General features: G+C 52.9%; 6 protein-coding genes across 6 annotated transcripts; 4 read left to right on the top strand and 2 right to left on the bottom strand.

Moving 5' to 3' along the window:
• Positions 1-686: 686 nt before the first annotated feature.
• On the top strand, positions 687-2182 carry AUEXF2481DRAFT_625777 (uncharacterized protein). The gene is made up of 2 exons (XM_013490151.1): positions 687-947; positions 1003-2182. The coding sequence occupies exons 1-2, from the start codon at positions 806-808 to the stop codon at positions 1749-1751; spliced, it is 891 nt and encodes a 296-aa protein (XP_013345605.1). The 5' UTR covers positions 687-805; the 3' UTR covers positions 1752-2182.
• Positions 2183-2383: 201 nt separating this feature from the next.
• On the top strand, positions 2384-4330 carry AUEXF2481DRAFT_28136 (uncharacterized protein; the record flags this gene model as incomplete). The annotated part of the gene is made up of 5 exons (XM_013489889.1): positions 2384-2426; positions 2458-2607; positions 2665-2692; positions 2745-3076; positions 3129-4330. The coding sequence occupies 5 exons, from the start codon at positions 2384-2386 to the stop codon at positions 4328-4330; spliced, it is 1755 nt and encodes a 584-aa protein (XP_013345343.1).
• Positions 4331-4474: 144 nt separating this feature from the next.
• AUEXF2481DRAFT_63821 (uncharacterized protein) lies at positions 4475-5358 on the bottom strand (the record flags this gene model as incomplete). The annotated part of the gene is made up of 2 exons (XM_013490014.1): positions 4475-5148; positions 5199-5358. The coding sequence occupies 2 exons, from the start codon at positions 5356-5358 to the stop codon at positions 4475-4477; spliced, it is 834 nt and encodes a 277-aa protein (XP_013345468.1).
• A 109-nt stretch (positions 5359-5467) lies between these two features.
• AUEXF2481DRAFT_3692 (uncharacterized protein) lies at positions 5468-6718 on the top strand (the record flags this gene model as incomplete). The annotated part of the gene is made up of 1 exon (XM_013489806.1): positions 5468-6718. The coding sequence occupies one exon, from the start codon at positions 5468-5470 to the stop codon at positions 6716-6718; it is 1251 nt and encodes a 416-aa protein (XP_013345260.1).
• Positions 6719-7483: 765 nt separating this feature from the next.
• On the bottom strand, positions 7484-11711 carry AUEXF2481DRAFT_64064 (uncharacterized protein; the record flags this gene model as incomplete). Its single annotated transcript, XM_013490034.1, has 2 exons — positions 7484-7772; positions 7831-11711. 2 exons carry the CDS (start codon positions 11709-11711, stop codon positions 7484-7486), a joined length of 4170 nt encoding a protein of 1389 aa, XP_013345488.1.
• Positions 11712-12980: 1269 nt separating this feature from the next.
• On the top strand, positions 12981-17715 carry AUEXF2481DRAFT_46533 (uncharacterized protein; the record flags this gene model as incomplete). The annotated part of the gene is made up of 3 exons (XM_013490002.1): positions 12981-13295; positions 13352-13724; positions 13778-17715. The coding sequence occupies 3 exons, from the start codon at positions 12981-12983 to the stop codon at positions 17713-17715; spliced, it is 4626 nt and encodes a 1541-aa protein (XP_013345456.1).
• Between the last annotated feature and the right edge of the window lie 244 nt (positions 17716-17959).

Below are 17959 nucleotides of genomic sequence, written 5' to 3'. Positions count from 1 at the left end.
CCTATGGCGCCATCTTGCGATTTTGAAAGGCACAACATACCTTTACGATCTCAAGTCACGAGCATATCTTGCGTGCTTCCATGCATTGACCGCTGGTCACATCATCATCGCGAGTCGATGATGTGCTACTCGTTGAGCTGACTCGCAAGCTATGAGGTCCTAGAGGATCGCTTGCTCAAAACTGGTCGGAAGCAACATTCGGCGGACTTCTACACCTCGTTGTTCGTCCAATGCTTATATAACTGGCAGTCAGCATGCTTCTAGAAGTATGTATGTTGATGTTCACGTAAAACAAAGTTGCACGGTTGTGGGGCGGCGCAGCAGAGCCGCATGGAATTTCCTCGAGGCTGGGGTGATCACCCACGGAGATTGCAAAGCGATGACGAGATACATACCATCGATGGCAAACCGGTACAACGCGGCTCACAAGGATGGTGATGCCTCATCCTGCACCAGCGTCCGACACAAACTCCAGGAACGCATCCGGGATTTGTGTATGAACCGGATTCTAGATCGAAGTGTTCCCGATTTAGACTAGTGCGTTCCCGAAATGGCGAGCACGCCATCGCGAAACTTGAGCACGTCAGTGAGTTTTTCTATGGTGATTTCAAAGCGATGAACCCAGGTGCCGTAACCGGCTCTCGCAACTAATATCAGTTCTGTCTTCTCTTTTTCCCCTTCTCTCAATCCACCTGTCATACAAATTCAATTCAGACGTAGCTCCGCAGTTGTCTGTACGAAAATCGTGTCTCTATTACTACTCTGAATCCAAACAAAGGAAACGCAACAGCAAATCCACGCCACAATGCCCCGTTCATACTCATCCGACCATGATGCCGAGTCTGGTTATGCCAGTGGGAGTTCCAGTGCCAGTCTTCCTGAGGTCTATTTCTCTCGCCCACACCTCAAGTTCATCAATCAGCAACTACAAAACCTCGAACCTCAAGGTGAGCACATGTGCTGTCTCCCAGCTATAATTTGCATTTCTGACTCTCGTTGTAGACATTTTGAAATGGTGCATCATGACTTTGCCTCGTCTCTTCCAAACGACTGCTTTCGGACTTACTGGACTTGCCATTAACGACATGGTCTCGAAGCTAGACAGTCCTATCAAACCCGACATTGACTTGATCTACCTGGACACACTTCACGCTTTCAAGGAGACGTACGATCTCGTACAGACTCTCAAAGATAGATATCCCAGCCTCACTATTCATACCTACAAGCCTGAGGGATGTGACAATGTGGAAGACTTCAACCGCAAGCACGGCGAGAAACTTTGGGAGACCAATGAGGAACTTTACGACTATGTCGCTAAGGTCGAGCCTGCACAGCGTTCTTACGCTGAGCTTGGTGTCGCTGCTGTCATCACTGGCCGTCGCCGCAGTCAGGGGGGCAAACGTGGAGATCTCGACATTGTTGAGCTTGACGACGCAGGCATGATCAAGATCAACCCCCTGGCTAACTGGTCTTTCCAACAAGTCAACGACTACATCAAGGAGAACAACGTCCCTGTCAACGCTTTGATGTCTCAAGGCTACCGTTCGATCGGTGACTGGCACTCGACTCAGCCTGTCAAGGAAGGCGAGGACGAGAGAGCCGGTCGCTGGAAGGGCCGTGCTAAGACTGAGTGCGGCATCCACAACAAGAAGAGCCGCTATGCCATGTTCTTGCAAGAGCAGGAACAGAAGCGTCAAGACGAACTCAGTCAAGCCATCCAGTCCGGGCTCAACATTGAGCAAGTCGTCTAAGTTTTTCTTCTTTTCTTCCATTTTTTTCGAGTGTTCTTGCGAATTTAGCATAGGCGTTGGTCGGATCATGATAGGGCATATCGGAGTTTGATATTTTAGAATGGTATCAAGATGGCATTGGGTGGGAAAATCGATACCTCAGCATTGGGAGGTTGAATACATCATGACCCGCGTCTTTCATAGAAACAAAACTACACAAATGTGCAAAGGCACTTAGGTAGTCGTCACTGAAAAGTTCTAAATCCAATATCATGTAATTGAAACCGATTTTCAGAACAAAGAAATAATTAATTGTTTGATGGTCGGACAAGGGCAGACACGACGCTTGGGGAAAACACGACTGACGTACATCTACACGTTCGCCAAGGTCGTTAGCGGTTTCTGAGGGGCATGCTAGAGAGGGGTGGAGACGAATTTTTGTGGGAGAATCGAGTATTGAGATTCGGATCGTTGCTGCTCAACCAAAAGCCTTGTTGCGTTGCCGTAGTGTGTGTTCAAATATAAAGTCGCCGTGTGTCTGCTCCGGTCTCGCAACTCCTTCCCCGAGTCCACATTAATCTTTCGTCCATTCCCTTCCTTTGACCTCTTTTCCTCCACTATAATCTTCCAGCCGTAACCGCCAACTAGCAGTCATGGCCAATCCTCCTCACGGTATGAACGCGCAGTTGCACAAGCGTACGGCTCACGGAAACTGATTGAAGCCTAGGTGGTATCCTCAAGGACCTCATTGCCCGTGATGCTCCTCGTCGCCAGGAGCTCATTGACGAGGCCGAGAAGCTTCCTGCCATTGTCCTCAATGAGCGTCAGCTTTGTGATCTCGAACTGATCCTTAACGGAGGTTTCTCCCCTCTTGAGGGTAAGTTTGAGCGGAAAATTTGGTATTACCAGAATGCATCTCTGACTGTATGAATAGGTTTCATGAACGAGAAGGACTACAAGGGGTACGCAATTGGAAACACGCTAGACACGCTGCAGAAACTGACTGGATCATAGCGTTGTCGACAACAACCGTCTCGTCGATGGCAACCTTTTCTCCATGCCTATCTGCCTTGATGTCACACAGGAGATCATTGACGAAGTCAAGGCTAAGGCCGGTACACGCATCACCCTCCGCGACTTCAGAGACGACCGCAACTTGGCCATCATCACCGTCGACGATATCTACCAACCTGACAAGAAGAAGGAGGCAATCGAGGTCTACGGTGCTGATGACGAAGCCCACCCGGCCGTCAAGTACCTGTACAGAACTGCTGGCGACTTCTGCATTGGTGGCAAGATCGACGCCATTGACCGTCTGATGCACTACGACTATGTCGCTCTCAGATGTGAGGAGCTCTCAATCTTGTTTGCCATGACAACAAGCTGACGATACCACAGACTCCCCTGCAGAGATCCGTCTGCACTTTGACAAGCTCGGCTGGTCCAAGGTGGTCGCCTTCCAGACTAGAAACCCCATGCACCGCGCTCACCGTGAATTGACTGTTCGCGCTGCCCGCTCCCGCCAGGCCAATGTCCTCATTCACCCCGTTGTTGGTCTCACCAAGCCTGGTGACATTGATCACTTCACCCGTGTCCGTGTTTACCAAGCTCTCCTCCCCCGTTACCCCAACGGCATGGCCGTCCTCGCCCTTCTCCCTCTGGCCATGCGTATGGCCGGGCCCCGTGAGGCTTTGTGGCACGCCATTATCCGCAAGAACCACGGTGCTACCCACTTCATTGTCGGTCGTGATCACGCTGGACCCGGCAAGAACAGCCAGGGTCAGGACTTCTACGGCCCTTACGACGCTCAGGACCTTGTTGAGAAGTACAGAGACGAGCTCGGCATTGAGGTCGTTCCTTTCCTCCAGATGACCTACCTCCCCGACTCGGACGAGTACCGCCCCAGAGACCAGGTCCCCAAGGATGTCAGAACTCTCGATATTTCCGGTACCGAGCTCCGCCGTCGTCTGCGTAGCGGTGGTGACATTCCCGAGTGGTTCTCATATCCCGAAGTTGTCCGCGTGCTGCGCGAGTCGCACCCGGCTCGCAACAAGCAGGGTTTCACCGTCTTCCTGACTGGTTACGCCAACAGCGGCAAGGACGCAATTGCCCGTGCCTTGAACGTTACCTTCAACCAGCAGGGTGGCCGCACCGTATCGCTTCTTCTCGGCGAGACTGTCCGCTCAGAGCTTAGCTCCGAGCTCGGCTTCAACAAGGAGGACCGCAACACCAACGTTGGTCGCATCGGTTTCGTCGCCAGTGAGTTGACCAAGGCTGGCGCCGCCGTTATTGCTGCACCTATCGCACCCTTCCAGTCCAGCAGAAAGCACGCCCGCGAGCTTGTCGAGAAGTTCGGATCTTTCTACCTCATCCACGTTGCCACACCGCTCGAAGAGTGTGAGAAGACCGACCGTAGAGGTATCTACGCCGCCGCTCGCCGTGGTGAGATTAAGAACTTCACCGGCGTCGACGACCCTTACGAGACACCAGCCGAGGGCGAGGCCGACTTGACAGTTGATTTGACCAAGATCAGCGTGCGCACAGCTGTGCACCAGATCGTCTTGCTCCTCGAGGCCGAGGGACTCTTGGACCAGCTCTAAGCATGGAACAAGAAGGAAGACCAAAACTTTGCGAAGTCATGATTTAAGAGAAGGCCAATTGCCACATGAAATGTATTTTAGGCTTGGGTAAAATGCCCCTGAAGGGTGGTATATAGACAAAGAGGCTGTATACACTTGAGAAGATTAGTTCGACATGAGACCTTGACCCACAGTCTGACGAGCTTCGCGAGAGGCTTGTTCAGCCTTTTTCTTATCTCTCATAATCCTTCTCTGCTCGCGAAGATCCGGAGGCATTTCGATGCCCAGCTCTTGTCTCAATTGACCACAGTCCTTCTCGAGCACTTCTTCCCAGTAGATATTGATGACGTCTTCGGCGCGCAGACCGTTCTTCACGGCCCAAGGCAGGTAGGTAGACCAGAAGCGGCGACGAGCGGCGGGCTTGAGCTTGACGACAGCGGCCATGGAGAGAGCGGTCATTGGGAGGAGAGTGTTTGCAAACTCAAAGGCCTTGAGGGCAATCTCACCCTCGGCAAAGACGGGCAGGCCGGTGAGGGCATGGTAGAAGTCGTGAGATTCGCGGTAGCGCTGCATGACATAGGCTTCCTCCGGGTCGTCGATATAGCGAACTTGATCACGAGTGTCGGGCGTGACGCCCTCACGATCGAGCCATTGGGCATAGACGCGGCCGACCGAGTTGTCTGGCAGAGTGCGTAGGTGCTCAAGCGACATGGTCTCGCTGGAGATGCGGGGACGGTCGCGAAGTATACGGCGGCCGGTGGGGTGCGACAGCATGCTCTGTCGCAGACGAGTGATGAAGTAGGGCTTGCATGTTGCTTCGCCCAGAGCAGCTACCAGATCTGGTCTTGTTAGTGTCGAGGGCGGGCGGGCGGGCTTTGGGGAAAGGTACCATGGCGATGATGGTCGAGCATGGAGCCCAGGGCAGAGCCCACGGCCAAGCCGCATCGCTCGACAAAGGTCAAGGGCACATGGCCAGGATAGTTTGGCTTTGGGCGATTGAGCACGGAGAAGGAGCGTGCCTGGATGCGTAACGTCGATGTCGGCGGCATTTCTCGAGGCAAGAGGGTTGGGCGAGCTTGGTGACAAGGCGTTGCGCGCGAGCATGCGTCATTGTTCATTTCTCGCACCTGCCCTCCCATCACGCGCCTTCCTAGAACCATGCCGCAACGACCATGCTCCTTCCCCTGTACCCGCGACCTCTTCCGCATTTCTCGACGCACATACACGGCCGCCAGCGAGCAGTATGCACGTGAAAGCCGTGTCCCAAGGCGCATCCATGTCTATGGCGTCGGCAACATTGGCAAGCTGATTGCCCACTCGCTGCGTGCAGACATCAACCCTCCGCCCGTCACGCTGCTCTTCCATCGCCCTGCTTTGTTGGATGAGTGGAGACGTGGCGACAAGTCTATCGTCCTCGAATCTGACGGCCACCGTGTCTCCCGCTCTGGCTTCCATGTCGAGCTCGCCATTCCACCCACACGCCGCCATCACGCCAGTGTCGATACTCGCGACGAGGAGCCAACACATAGCTCTGCTGAAGAGCCTATCGATAATCTGATCGTCACGTCAAAGGCCACTGCCACCATAAGTGCTCTCGACGCTGTCAAGCATCGTCTGCGACCAGAGTCCACCGTTTGTCTATTGCAGAATGGCATGGGCGTCATAGATCACCTCAACAGAGAAATCTTCCCAGATCCTGCCACGAGGCCCAACTACATCCAGGGCGTCGTCACTCACGCTCTCAATTCTCCGGACCGCTCCAAGCCGTTCTTTGCAGTACATGCCGCTCACGGTACCATAGCCCTGGCTGCTCTGCCAAGAGGCCAGCTCAAGGACCATCCCGGTGCCTCTGTTCCCTTCGCACCCACTTCGCGCTACTTGTTGCGCACCTTGACCGGGCTACCCGTCCTTGGTGCGGTTGGCTTCCCTCCTATCGAGTTCATGGAGCAGCAACTCGAGAAACTGGCCATCAACGCCGTCATCAATCCTTTGACTGTCATGCTGGACGCCCCCAATGGCTCAATACTATACAACTTTGCTGTCACCCGTACCATGCGTCTCTTACTAGCTGAAATCTCCTTGGTCATCCGCTCATTACCAGAGTTACGCGGTCTGCCCAACATTCAGGATCGCTTCTCACCTGAACGCCTGGAAACTCTGGTTGTCAGTACTGCAGACAAGACACGGTATAACATCAGTAGTATGCTCGCCGATGCTCGCGCAGGCAGAAAGACAGAAGTCCGCTACATCAATGGCTACATTGTGAGTCGAGGTGAAGAGATGGGCATGCAATGTGTCTGCAACTACATGATGATGCAGCTGGTAGAGGGCAAGACTAACATGATACAACGCGAGAACCTCGACCAGGTCCCTATCGGGCGACAGGATCTTAATGGATACCAATCATAGACCATTCCAAACTTATGTACATAATATTAGCCATTTTCTCCCTGTCGAGCGGGACCAAAGTCAGACTCCTGTATGCTGGAGTCAGACCTTGTTTTGTACAAGTCTCCACCTCGTGCGAGATTCTTGGAGAGCGACCATTTCGTATGCTCAGCGTGCTGTGCTATCATATGATTTACAGGAGCATTTGGACAGGGTCATACTGTCAACTGTCAGAAATAGCGCACCACTCCCCATTCTATCTTATACATAAGTTGCTACATTATTCCAAGGTTGAGCATAATTTCCAGTCTATCTATACTCGCTCCCGCCTTCGACAGAAGTATCTGTGGTCGAAACAAGTGTAGGTTTGTCCAAAAACTGAAGCTTCACTACATAGACGATACCGAGCCATGCGGTCACGACTCGACAGTGACACCTCGAGTAACAGTCTTGTGTAGAACAAACTCGAGCACATCGGTACATCGCCCACAGGATTCTATACGATTCGCGTCGTCGTCGTCGTCGTCGTCGTCGTCGTCGTCGTCTACAGCATAAGGTGCGATATGCCCGCTGTGAACTAGTGTGGTTACAGCTACGATAACCATTTAGTAGCTATTAACAAACTCCATCTCCTCGTTCCAATCTCGCTACGCGAAAACACCTCACTCCCGTTTCCTTTCTAATGGGACACAACTGTTCTCTACGATCCCTGAACTGAGAATTAAAGAATGCCACAAAGTCCTCGGTTCTGCTGCAGCAAATGTGTTGAGAAAAATATTATACATCTTACGCCTCCCATTCCTTGACAGTACCGTTCTGTCCGCTCAACATCGTGCCATCTCTCGAGGCGCATTTGAACAGGCTGACATGTCCATCGTTGACCGTGGAGCACGCCAGCATCATCCTATGCGGATGGAATGCCGTCGATGCGATCGGTGTTGGCCTGTGAGACGAAAGCACGTTGGTATGCAGGAAGTTGCTGAACGGTTCGATGGTTGACAACGGCGTTGAGTTGGCCGCCGTCGCCGTCACGTTGTTAGTTGAGAAGACGCGGACTGCGTTGTGAGATGATCCACTGCGTGAAATGTCAGTATCATGTCTCGGCAGCCCACACGTGAGACGATTTAACTTACGTCGCAAAGACAGGTGCATGCTCATGCACGCTCAGGGTTCGACATGTGCCAACACCGCCCTCGCCCTTGCCTTTGACTACACCCACACTGCGATCCATACGGATATCCCAGAGCCTGACGGCACCGCCACGCTCTGCCGAGATGAGCTCTCGCATGCCACCGCGTTGCAAATGACATCCTACGACCCACCCCTTGTGTTCTTTCCACACACGTACCATGCTTTCTGCTGGTCGATTGCGCTGATCGTAGACACGAATTGCGCCGTCACCAAAGCCTGCGACGAAGACATTGCCTTCTACTTGATCCGAGGTCAAGCTAGTAACACACGATCCTGATCTTGCAGGGATGTCTGCAGTGCAGAGTTCCGTACCGGCTTGCCACACACGAATGACACGAAGATCACCCGCAACCAGAACACGTCCTTGACCTTGCTGCCAGTCGAACACCAGTCCAGCGTTGTGCGTGCTCGGTACGAGATCTGTGAGGGCGCGAAATGCGGCAACCAATTCCACTTCCTTCTCATTCTCGTAGTTTCGGAAGACTTTGATGACTCCGTCCGAGCTACCAGTCATGAGTAGCGCTTGGTCATCCTCGTTGATGAATCGGAGATCACTGATTTTGCTACCGAGCGGATTGCCTGCACTAAATCGTGCCAGTCTTCTCTCACGTTGCCAGTCCCACACACTAATGCCATCATGGTCATCGCTAATCACAAGGTGGTCCTCGAACTGGTGGAAGACCATCCTCATTGGTGGACTGTTTGTTGCAAGTACGCCCGCAGGAACATCCCAGCGACCAGTGCCAGCAACTTCCTTAAGTGGCTGGGTCGACGCTATGATCTTATCATTACGATTGCGCCTCCATAATCGCTCATTGTAGTCAAGAGAGCCTGGCTCGTCGGCTTCTGATGGCCGCATTTGAGGTTCTCTGAAGTACGAAGCTGACCATTGGAAGAAGTTAGAAGCCAAAGGAATTGTCGGAGGCTGAGCAAAGTTTCTGGGCTCGAAATTGGGCACTGACGGTGACTTTGCGATCTGATGACCACGCACACGAGTTGGCTGAGGATCTGTTGCGTCCGGTGGCCGGTTCCAATCTGATGGAACTTGTGAGCGTCTACCAGCTCCCGAGCCTCGCAGAGATTGAGTATGCGAAGTGTCTTGGGCAGCCTTAGTGGCACCAAAGGAAGCCAAATTCTTGATGGAGGCGGCCATGCTAGCTGTACGTCTCAAGCCTGCAGAGACAGAGAAGTAACCGTCATGTTTCGAATTTGTGGATGGTGTCGGAGATGGAGGAGCTCGGGGAACTTCGGAATGCTGTAGTCTTGCTGGTCCATCAGGGAGAGTGGTCGCCAATTGAGCGTGTGGAATAGGTCTTGCTGCCCTATCGTCCAGCATTTGATGGACGTACACAGCAAGCGGGGAGTCAAACAAGGCGCCAAGGACATTATCTAGGATAATGCCTGCATTTCTCGCGATCTCGGGGTGAGGATCGGCCGATATGATCAGGACTTGTTTCCACATTGCAGAAAAGACTGTATTCCTGGACGTTGCAGATTCGACAGAAGAGTCTCTGCCAAGTGAGTCGTGCGAGTCAGAAGACAAATCGTGCTTGCTGTCATATGAGCCGTTTGCCTCTGACGGTGTCGTCGGGCGATAGATGCTGGCATCTTGAGCAAGATGCGCTGCATGCTCCTCGGTGAATTGCTCATACGCTGCCACGATGAATTTGTTCTTGTATCTTGCGATGAAAGTGGAGTGGAAGACAAGCAGCTCTTTACGGACCATCACGCTACTATCATTCGCCATGGCAAGAATGATTGAGGCGATAGTCTCCTCGATGTAGGCGATCTGGTCGGTCACATCTGGGATACCCAAGAAACTTGTCAGAGCATGTAACATAGCTGTTCTGACCTCAGGTACAGGATCAAGGGCAAGATCACATAGACGCATATGCGCTTGAGAGCGTATGCCTTGCCACTTTGCCTCGGGAAAGTCGTACCAGAGCATACTGATGCACAGGCACGAGTGTTGCCTAAGCAGAGGATTCTCCATATCCACCAGATGGCTCAACAGACTTTCGATGAGCTCCGGGTTAGTGCTCAGACAAACATTCTGCCCTGGACGGAAGTCCTTACAGAACATGGCGATTATGAACGCGCACATGGCACGATGTTCTGCCATATTGCCAACAGGAATACCAGTCTGCGGACTTATAATGTTTATGAAGTAAGCGTACCCATTGTCCTTGAGCAGGTCCGATTGACATGATTGGTCAATAGCCAGGATGCGAGTCCAGATGAACACCATGACAGGTTTGAGCTCAATCGCTTGGGACTGGAGGAGTTTCAAGACATAAGGAAAGATGCCGATACTGAGAGCAAGGTTGACAGCCCACGGTCCGAGATCGAGGAATTTACCCAAGAGGATCAGAGCACGTAGACGGTGAACTTGACTGAGAAGCACCTGCAAAACGATCGGAAGTTGCTCCGGGACCTTCTGCTCTAGTGCGCCTTGACTGAGATAGACTTCGAAAGCGCTCAGCTGATGCGCAAAGAACTCAGAATGTTGATACTCCAGCTCTTTGTTCACCTTTGCTTGCTGAATCAAGCTAGGTAATTGGGCAAGAATCATCTCAACTGCATAGTCCCAGCTCTGCCACAGAGGATGATTGTGAGTCTCTGGGATTTCGGGATAGCATTGAGGATGGCAGTGGTATTTTCGCATGATCCTTTGCGCCAAGAGGAAATTACGGAACAAGGCAGCGACCATCAGGTCTTGTCTGAACAACTTCTTGAAAAGCGGTTTGGGAAGGCAGTTCCAGGCAATTGTATCAGTTATGGCAGTGAAGATCCAGTTTAGCTCACCAAGCGGGGTTCTGCGTTCAGAGATCTTGCCAGGGATGTTGCGGCCTTCGGAAAGCGTGGGACCTCCGGGCAGAGGATTTTGGAGGATGAAAAAGCGAACAGCCATCTCAATAGGAGTGGTCAAACATGATGTGAAAAGATCAGCAGGAAGGTCAGGGTTAGTAGGTAAGGATTCGTCTTCGCGGCAAGCAGCCAAATGTATGCAATCACTCCAATTTATTAGAGGTGCTGTTGGATCTCGTCGTCTGGCCTCTACTTGATCCGTCTCGTGCTTCTTGATACAGGGATGGAAATTTTTGATGATCAGACCGGCGGCGGAACAATCGTAGACGAACAGGCCGGGTGCGCCGAGCCAGCTCTGTAAGTCGTACAAGGATATAGGAATATACTGGGTGAAGGAGCGATTGAAGACCCAGATTTCGCCAGCAGCAGTGGGCTTCGGCACGCCATGTCCATTGTAGTGAAAGAGTATTCTTTCGTCTTTTGCATTACGACGTAGAGTGGTGCAGTACTTTTTCATTTCCTCGATACTCGGGTCCATGACAAGTTTGTAACGAGTACGCATACTGAGCGTCTCGTACTGCGTCTGGAGATTCTTCCCGATTTGAGGATTAGCACCACCGGAGCCTTGCGGACCCTCGGTACCCATGGGATCAACCCAGCACTCCATGCGCGCGCACGGATTTGTCTTGATGACATCAGGCGGATCGACACCAATGTTCAGGCAGACAGTCAAGAGCGCTGATATGGTCTTGAGACGATCCTTCATGCGCCATTCTTGGACGTGGTAGTCGTGCTTAGTATCCTTTGGATTGCCAGCGGTCTCATGTCGCTTGTCGGTGTAGTACATGTAAAAGGTCTGGGACAGCAGATTCGCTTGTTCCGGAGACATGAGTTGATCTTCCCAGCCGTGGCGCATCTTGAACTTAGAAGCTTCCTCGCCGTCTCTCTGCTCGAAAGATGGGGCTGTAGACTGTCTTTGTTTCCCTGGGCCATAGTCACTCTTCGCGCGCAGCATCAGCGGCCTCTCTGATCGTGAAGCAAGCGGACCATCTTCTGGAGGGGAGGCAGCAACGGCTGGACTACCTGGCGATCGGCTTGTTGAATGATTGAGGAAATGATGAGGAGGAGGAAGATGAGCAAGCGTGTCGCCATTGATAGCCTGAGTGCGGGGATCCGGCGGAGGGTCGGTATCGGGATGGGCGGCGTGTTGAATGCTGTCTTCATAGAGGTTGGAGGGCAGAGGATCGAGAACGGGTTGCGGATGCTTTGCTGCGCGGTATGGACCGGCAGCATCGTCTTGCAGCACGCCCACCCTCATGTTGCGCGGCGAGGGCAGACTGCATTGACATCAGGTTCGTGCTACAACTTCACGAGCGCATTCCAGACAGCACGAATGGACAGACGTCGAGAGCAATAGTGGTGCAATAACAAGACGCGTGGATTTGGTGCAGAGAGGTGGTGGATTCGAGTTTCGAACAGACACCTTGACGAGTACCGCAGTACCTAGGCCGGCAGACTAGCACTCTGTCATATGCAGGAAGTCACGATTCCCGACCGCCGATCTGATAAGATATGCGCACGGACTCTATCTATCGTTTAGCGCTGGCTTGTGTTCCGGCTCGAGGGTGGATCAGTGGCTGCACGCTGGCTTTAGATTGCTGTCCCTGCTCCGAGTATTGACATTATGCATGAACAAGTATTGTCTGTACCTCGAGCAGAACGGAGGACCTAAGGCATTGGCACCGGCTGCTTGCACTGTTCTCTTGTAGAACGCGAAAACTGTGTGACGGCAACCGACACATGTGATTGAATGATGGTAATCCAAGGCTGGTACTGGGTAGGTAGGCTTCGAGGTGGCTAGTGTTGAACCGTTCAATCGCCTGCAGTCGACGAAGAGACATGGTCGCCTCTCCTTTTCGGCCTTTGTCAACGCAGCCTACTCGGGCCAAGCATATGCAGCAGGCTTGTGTTTCAGCTTGCCGGATTAGCTGCGATAATTAGCTGCGACAAATAATACCTACCTAATATTTGTGAGCCGGGTAAAGCCCAAAGCCCAAAGCCCAAATTGAACCAAGATCACCAGCCTCCCAATCCACCGACCTACGCGTGCTCATCGCCATTCCGACAAAACGCTCCCTGCCTCTTTCCCTCTCTCTCCGCATAGTCGTCCGCTCGCTACTCATGACATTCAACGTCAGTTTTCGGAGAATCTTTGCCGTCTGATGCCTGCCTCGCTCGCTGGCCCCTTCCCTTCACTTCGTCCTCGCGCTTCTACAGCGTAAACATGTCGTTTCTGTTCAAGTCGTCCAAGAAGCAACAGGCCTCTGCTCTGCCTGCTGCTTCGCGCAATCTCAAGTCCTCGGACGGCACCGCTTCCCCCTCCAACATTCCCTCCGGCCCTGGACATGCGCGAGACGGCTCCGGTGGCAGCCCGAGGGAAAAGTCTCAGCAAACCCCTACACCCGGCACCAGCGTCAATTCGCTCACCTCCCTCGGCGAAAAGCTGCAAGACAGTCCCCAATGGTCGTCCGAGAAGCCTTCCATAACACCCAGTCCTGAACAAAAGGCTCTGCGCGACCGTGCCGACAGCGATCTGCAGGTGAGTTGTCGCATTGCTTTGCTCCGTGCCGGACTGCCTGCTGACATGTTCACTAGCATTCCCGCATGCGCCCTCACCAAGATCCTTCGCCGTACCCTTGGTCTCAGCGACACTTGAACTTCACCGTCCCTACAAACCATCCTTTTCCTCGCTATGGCGCTGCTGCCAATTCGCTCTCTTCCAAGGACGGCTCCATTTACATCATGGGAGGTCTGATCCATGGTTCAACTGTCAAGGGCGATCTCTGGATGATTGAATCTGCCCCCAACAATCTCAGTTGCTATCCCGTCGCGACCACTTCCGAAGGCCCAGGCCCAAGAGTTGGACATGCTGCACTGCTGGTAGGAAATGCCTTCATTGTCTTCGGAGGAGACACCAAGACAGATGAGACAGACATGCTAGACGATACCCTCTACTTGCTCAATACATGTACGTTGACGTACTCTTGCTCGAGCTCGGAGACACAGCTAACCGTTTCACAGCCACGAAGCAATGGTCGAGAGCTGCTCCGGCGGGCCCTCGTCCTCCAGGTCGTTACGGTCACTCGCTGAACATCATTGGCTCCAAAATATACATCTTCGGAGGTCAGGTTGAAGGCTTCTTCTTCAATGACCTTGTCACCTTTGATTTGAATGCACTGCAACAAGCCAGTAACAGGTGGGAGACACTGATTCAGAATACCATCGACGGAGGCCCCCCACATGGACAGATCCCGCCAGCACGTACAAACCACTCCGTGGTGACGTGGAACGAGAAGCTATACTTGTTTGGTGGAACAGACGGAGTTACTTGGTTCAGCGATGTCTGGGCATACGATCCACGAACCAATTCCTGGTCGCAGCTTGAGTGTATCGGATATATTCCAGTGGCTCGTGAGGGACACGCAGCTGCGTTGGTCGGGGATGTCATGTATGTCTTCGGAGGTCGTACTGAAGAAGGTAACGATCTAGGCGACCTTGCGGCTTTTCGCATCACAACTCGGCGTTGGTATACTTTCCAGAACATGGGTCCATCTCCTTCGCCTCGTTCTGGTCACAGCATGACTGCCTTCGGAAAACACATTGTCGTCACAGGTGGTGAACCCAGCTCTGCACCGCGCGATGCTGCCGAACTTAGTCTGGCGTACTACCTGGATACCAGCAAGATAAGATATCCCAACGATTCTCAATCGCAAATGCCTGCCGATCAGCGCATACAAGGTCATAGGCGACCAAGTGGTGACAGGACAGGGATTCCGCAGAGTCGTGGCCCTCCTCGTGAGCAACCCGATTATGATGGTCCTCGTCGACCTGGTAGAGATAGCGCGATACCAGTCAGTCGAGCACCTGAGCCCATGGCAGTGGGCTCGAGGCTGCCTCGCGCGGCGGGTCCGCCAGGACCACCGGGTGCATCACCACAACTGAATTCTAAGCCTACAACACCGCCAAGTCGCCAACCAACCAGACCAGAGCGTGCACTTAGTCCAAACCAAGCTAGCACTTCACCCACCGTTGTTACGCGCATGGCTCCTGGACCTTTCCACAGCGACTCGTTTGGCGCAAGGACAATGTCACCAGTAACGGCCACTGCTACGATGGCAACCTCAGCAAACAACAACAATGACAACAATCATCTACGGAACGCAGAGGAGGAACAAAACAGAACACCACAAACATACAAGCCAACCCACCAACCCGTTTCATCTATTGACCAAACCTTCTCTCCCCCATCTCGCACCAGCTCAAGAACGGCAGGACCACAACAAGCTTCCGAGAGCGTTGAAGAAGTACCGGAGCAGCCAATGCATCGCGCTCATCCATCACTCCAACAAGTGGACTCGCAAGAAGTGTTAGATAAGGTCCGCCCAGAAGCACAGGCAGAAAGTCCAATCAACAGTGCAATGGACCAAGCTCTTACATCTGACAACGCTGCCAACAGCTCGAGCAAAGAGCTGGAGACCGAGAAGACAAAGAACGCTTGGTTCGCATCAGAGCTTGCGTTGGCAAGAAAAGCAGGCTACTCAAGGAGTACAACCAATACCCCGGCCCTCGACGAGCGCTCCACTGATGCATTCGGCGATGACGATAAACCGCTTGTGGAAGCCTTGCTCCGTATGCGCGCAGAACTGGTCAACGTACAAAACTCAATCGAGAGCCAAGCAGAAGCTGCGGCTACTCGCATCGCCGAGATAGAGAGACAGAGAGATAACGCCATCAGCGAAGCCGTTTTTGCCAAAGCAAAGCTCGCTGGCCAAGGCGGCGCTTCTCCTCTAATTGACTCGAGCCGACGCGGTACGCCCGATGCCGATCGTGTTGGTGACATGAACAGACGACTTGCATCCTCACTCGCCGCTCAAACAGAACTGTCCCGTAAAATCGACAGTCTGATACACGAGAAGGAGGCCGAGAAGCAAGCTCGACTCTCGGCAGAGGAGAGCGCAGAATCTGCTCAACAACGTGTCTCTGAACTCAACACAGACAGGCAACGCATTTCTTCCGAGATGGAGTCGCTGCGCGCTGAACTGCACGTAGCTCAAAAGACTGCCAGAGAAGCATCTGCCAACCATGCTGAGTCGCTCGCCTCTCACAAGCTTCTGACCGTCGACAAGTCCGAACTTACCACTAAGCTAGAGAATGCTCTCGCAGAATCGGCGGAACATGGGACGATTCTGGGTTCCTTACGCGAAGCACTTGCAGCTTCCACTGACAAATCAACTCTTCTGGAGGATCGTCTCGAAGAGGAGAGAAGAGGGCGGAACGAGCTCGAACAGCAAGTCTCGCAACTACGTTCACAACATGAGGAGCGTGCTGTAGAGCTCGAGACTACAAGCAGACGTCTCAGAGATGCGGAGGGTCTCGCAGAGAAACACGCGGCCGAAGCACGTACTCATCGCCAAGCTGTTCTTGATGGTCTTAATAAGATCTCGACTCGTGGCTCAGATACGCGTGGTATCGTCGACGAGCGAGTCTCTATTCTCCAGGAACAGGTTGAAACCGCAAATACCATGGCCAAAGAGAATCAAGCTGCGGCTGATGTTGCCTCTGAGAAACTGCGACGTGCCGAGGAGCGCATCGCTGGACTTGAGTCTTATCAGGAACAAGCTAGCCGGGAAGGTCTGACCATCCGAAAGCAACTACAGAATGCACTCAGAGAGGCTAGGGCCTTGACTGAGGAGCGAGCCGAGCTTCAGCAGCAATTGCAGAGCCAACAGCTCGAGACAAATGCAATCGCTGTGCAGCACGGTGCGCTCAAAGACATCTTGTCTGAACGCGGTGTCAACCCTGTCGATGTACGCAAGTCTCGAGGCTTTGACTCGCCTTCTTCACAAATCAGATTCGGCACACCCGACATTCAACGTGTGAAGGAGCTAGAACAGCAACTGGAAGCCAACTTTAGAGCGCACGAAGACATGAAGACAAGTCTTGAGGAGATGCAGGACCGTGAGGGTCTTACCAGGAAAGAGTATGAGGAGAAACTTGCGACGCTTCACAACGATCATCAGGCCGCAGTGAAGTATCTCCGTGGCACAGAGAAGATGCTGAGTAAGATGAAGCAAGAATTGCAGCGTGTCAAGAACCAGGCCGCCGATTATGCCAAAGAGATCGAGACGATGCGCTCGAAGGAAAACGACACTCGCAGTCTGGATCACGAGTCCGGTACAAACTCACACAGCGAAAGCAATGTCCTCCGCAGTGATCTTGAGAGTATGAAGACTGACCTGGAAACACAAATCTCGAGCCTGCACCGTCAACTTGGAGAAAGAGAAACCGACCTCACCTCTCTGCGCAACTCGCATGAAGCCACGCAAACCAACTTTACAGCGCTTCAATCGACCCATGAAGCTTCACGAGCAGATCTCGAGCGCTTGCAGAGAGAGAACGCGCATCTGGAAGAGCGGGCTCGGGATGCCGAGAACAAGGTGCAGCTTCTTCTTGATCAAGTCGAATCGTCTGTCGACAACTATCGCCGCCAATCCACACTGCCGAACAGCAACGCCAATGGGGTCGGACACCACAGAGCGCTGAGCAACGTGAGTGCTAGCACCGCCCATTTCATACCCGCACACTCAGGGGGCCATTCGCGCGGTGAATCCATGGGAGGTGATAGCATCTACTCTCAGAGTGTCGCGGCTTCAGAGAGCGGTGAGAATGAGGCACCTGACGGGCGCGATAGCCTCGCACTTGACAACCTGGCAACGGAGCTGGACGCTCTGCGCACGCAGTGGGAGACGACTAACAAATCGTACCGTATCAGCGATCTTGAGTTTGAGAAGACACCAACGTCTGGCACAGCACCTGCCGAGTTCGGGCTGGACAACTGGAGGCGTGGTCTGGAAGTCGGTGATGAGGACGACGAGAGGCCGAGCACCTCAAGCTCAACTGCTCAACCCATGACCTCGTCGAATTTGGCTGCACACTCCTCGGGCAAGGAACGAGTATGAGGTGTGCTGCAAAGAGCAGAGTTTGCAAATGTAGAAAGAAGCAAAGAGCGAGGGAACGGAGTGAGACAGTCCGTGACGATTTACGGACGTCGATGTTGATTTCCGTTTCTGTTTTTATGATTGATTGTTGCCTTGTTTGCGATATACCTTAGTTTTGGTTTTTTTGTGGTTCACCTCAGTATTAAACATATTCTACGAACCAAGATGGCACACAGAGAGTCACGATACAAAGTTTGTGGAAATG

The sequence above is a fragment of the Aureobasidium subglaciale genome (assembly GCF_000721755.1).
Source record: "Aureobasidium subglaciale EXF-2481 unplaced genomic scaffold scaffold_6, whole genome shotgun sequence".
NCBI lineage: Eukaryota > Fungi > Ascomycota > Dothideomycetes > Dothideales > Saccotheciaceae > Aureobasidium > Aureobasidium subglaciale.
The sequence above is the reverse complement of the archived record's forward strand: the minus strand, read 5'-3'. Positions and strand labels throughout refer to the sequence as shown.

Excerpts from the sequence above, each read along its gene's own strand:
- AUEXF2481DRAFT_625777 (XM_013490151.1), top strand. The coding sequence starts at position 806 with ATGCCCCGTTCATACTCATCCGACCATGATGCCGAGTCTGGTTATGCC. Across the intron at positions 948-1,002 it reads ACAAAACCTCGAACCTCAAG|ACATTTTGAAATGGTGCATC; the intron begins GTGAGCACATGT and ends CTCTCGTTGTAG.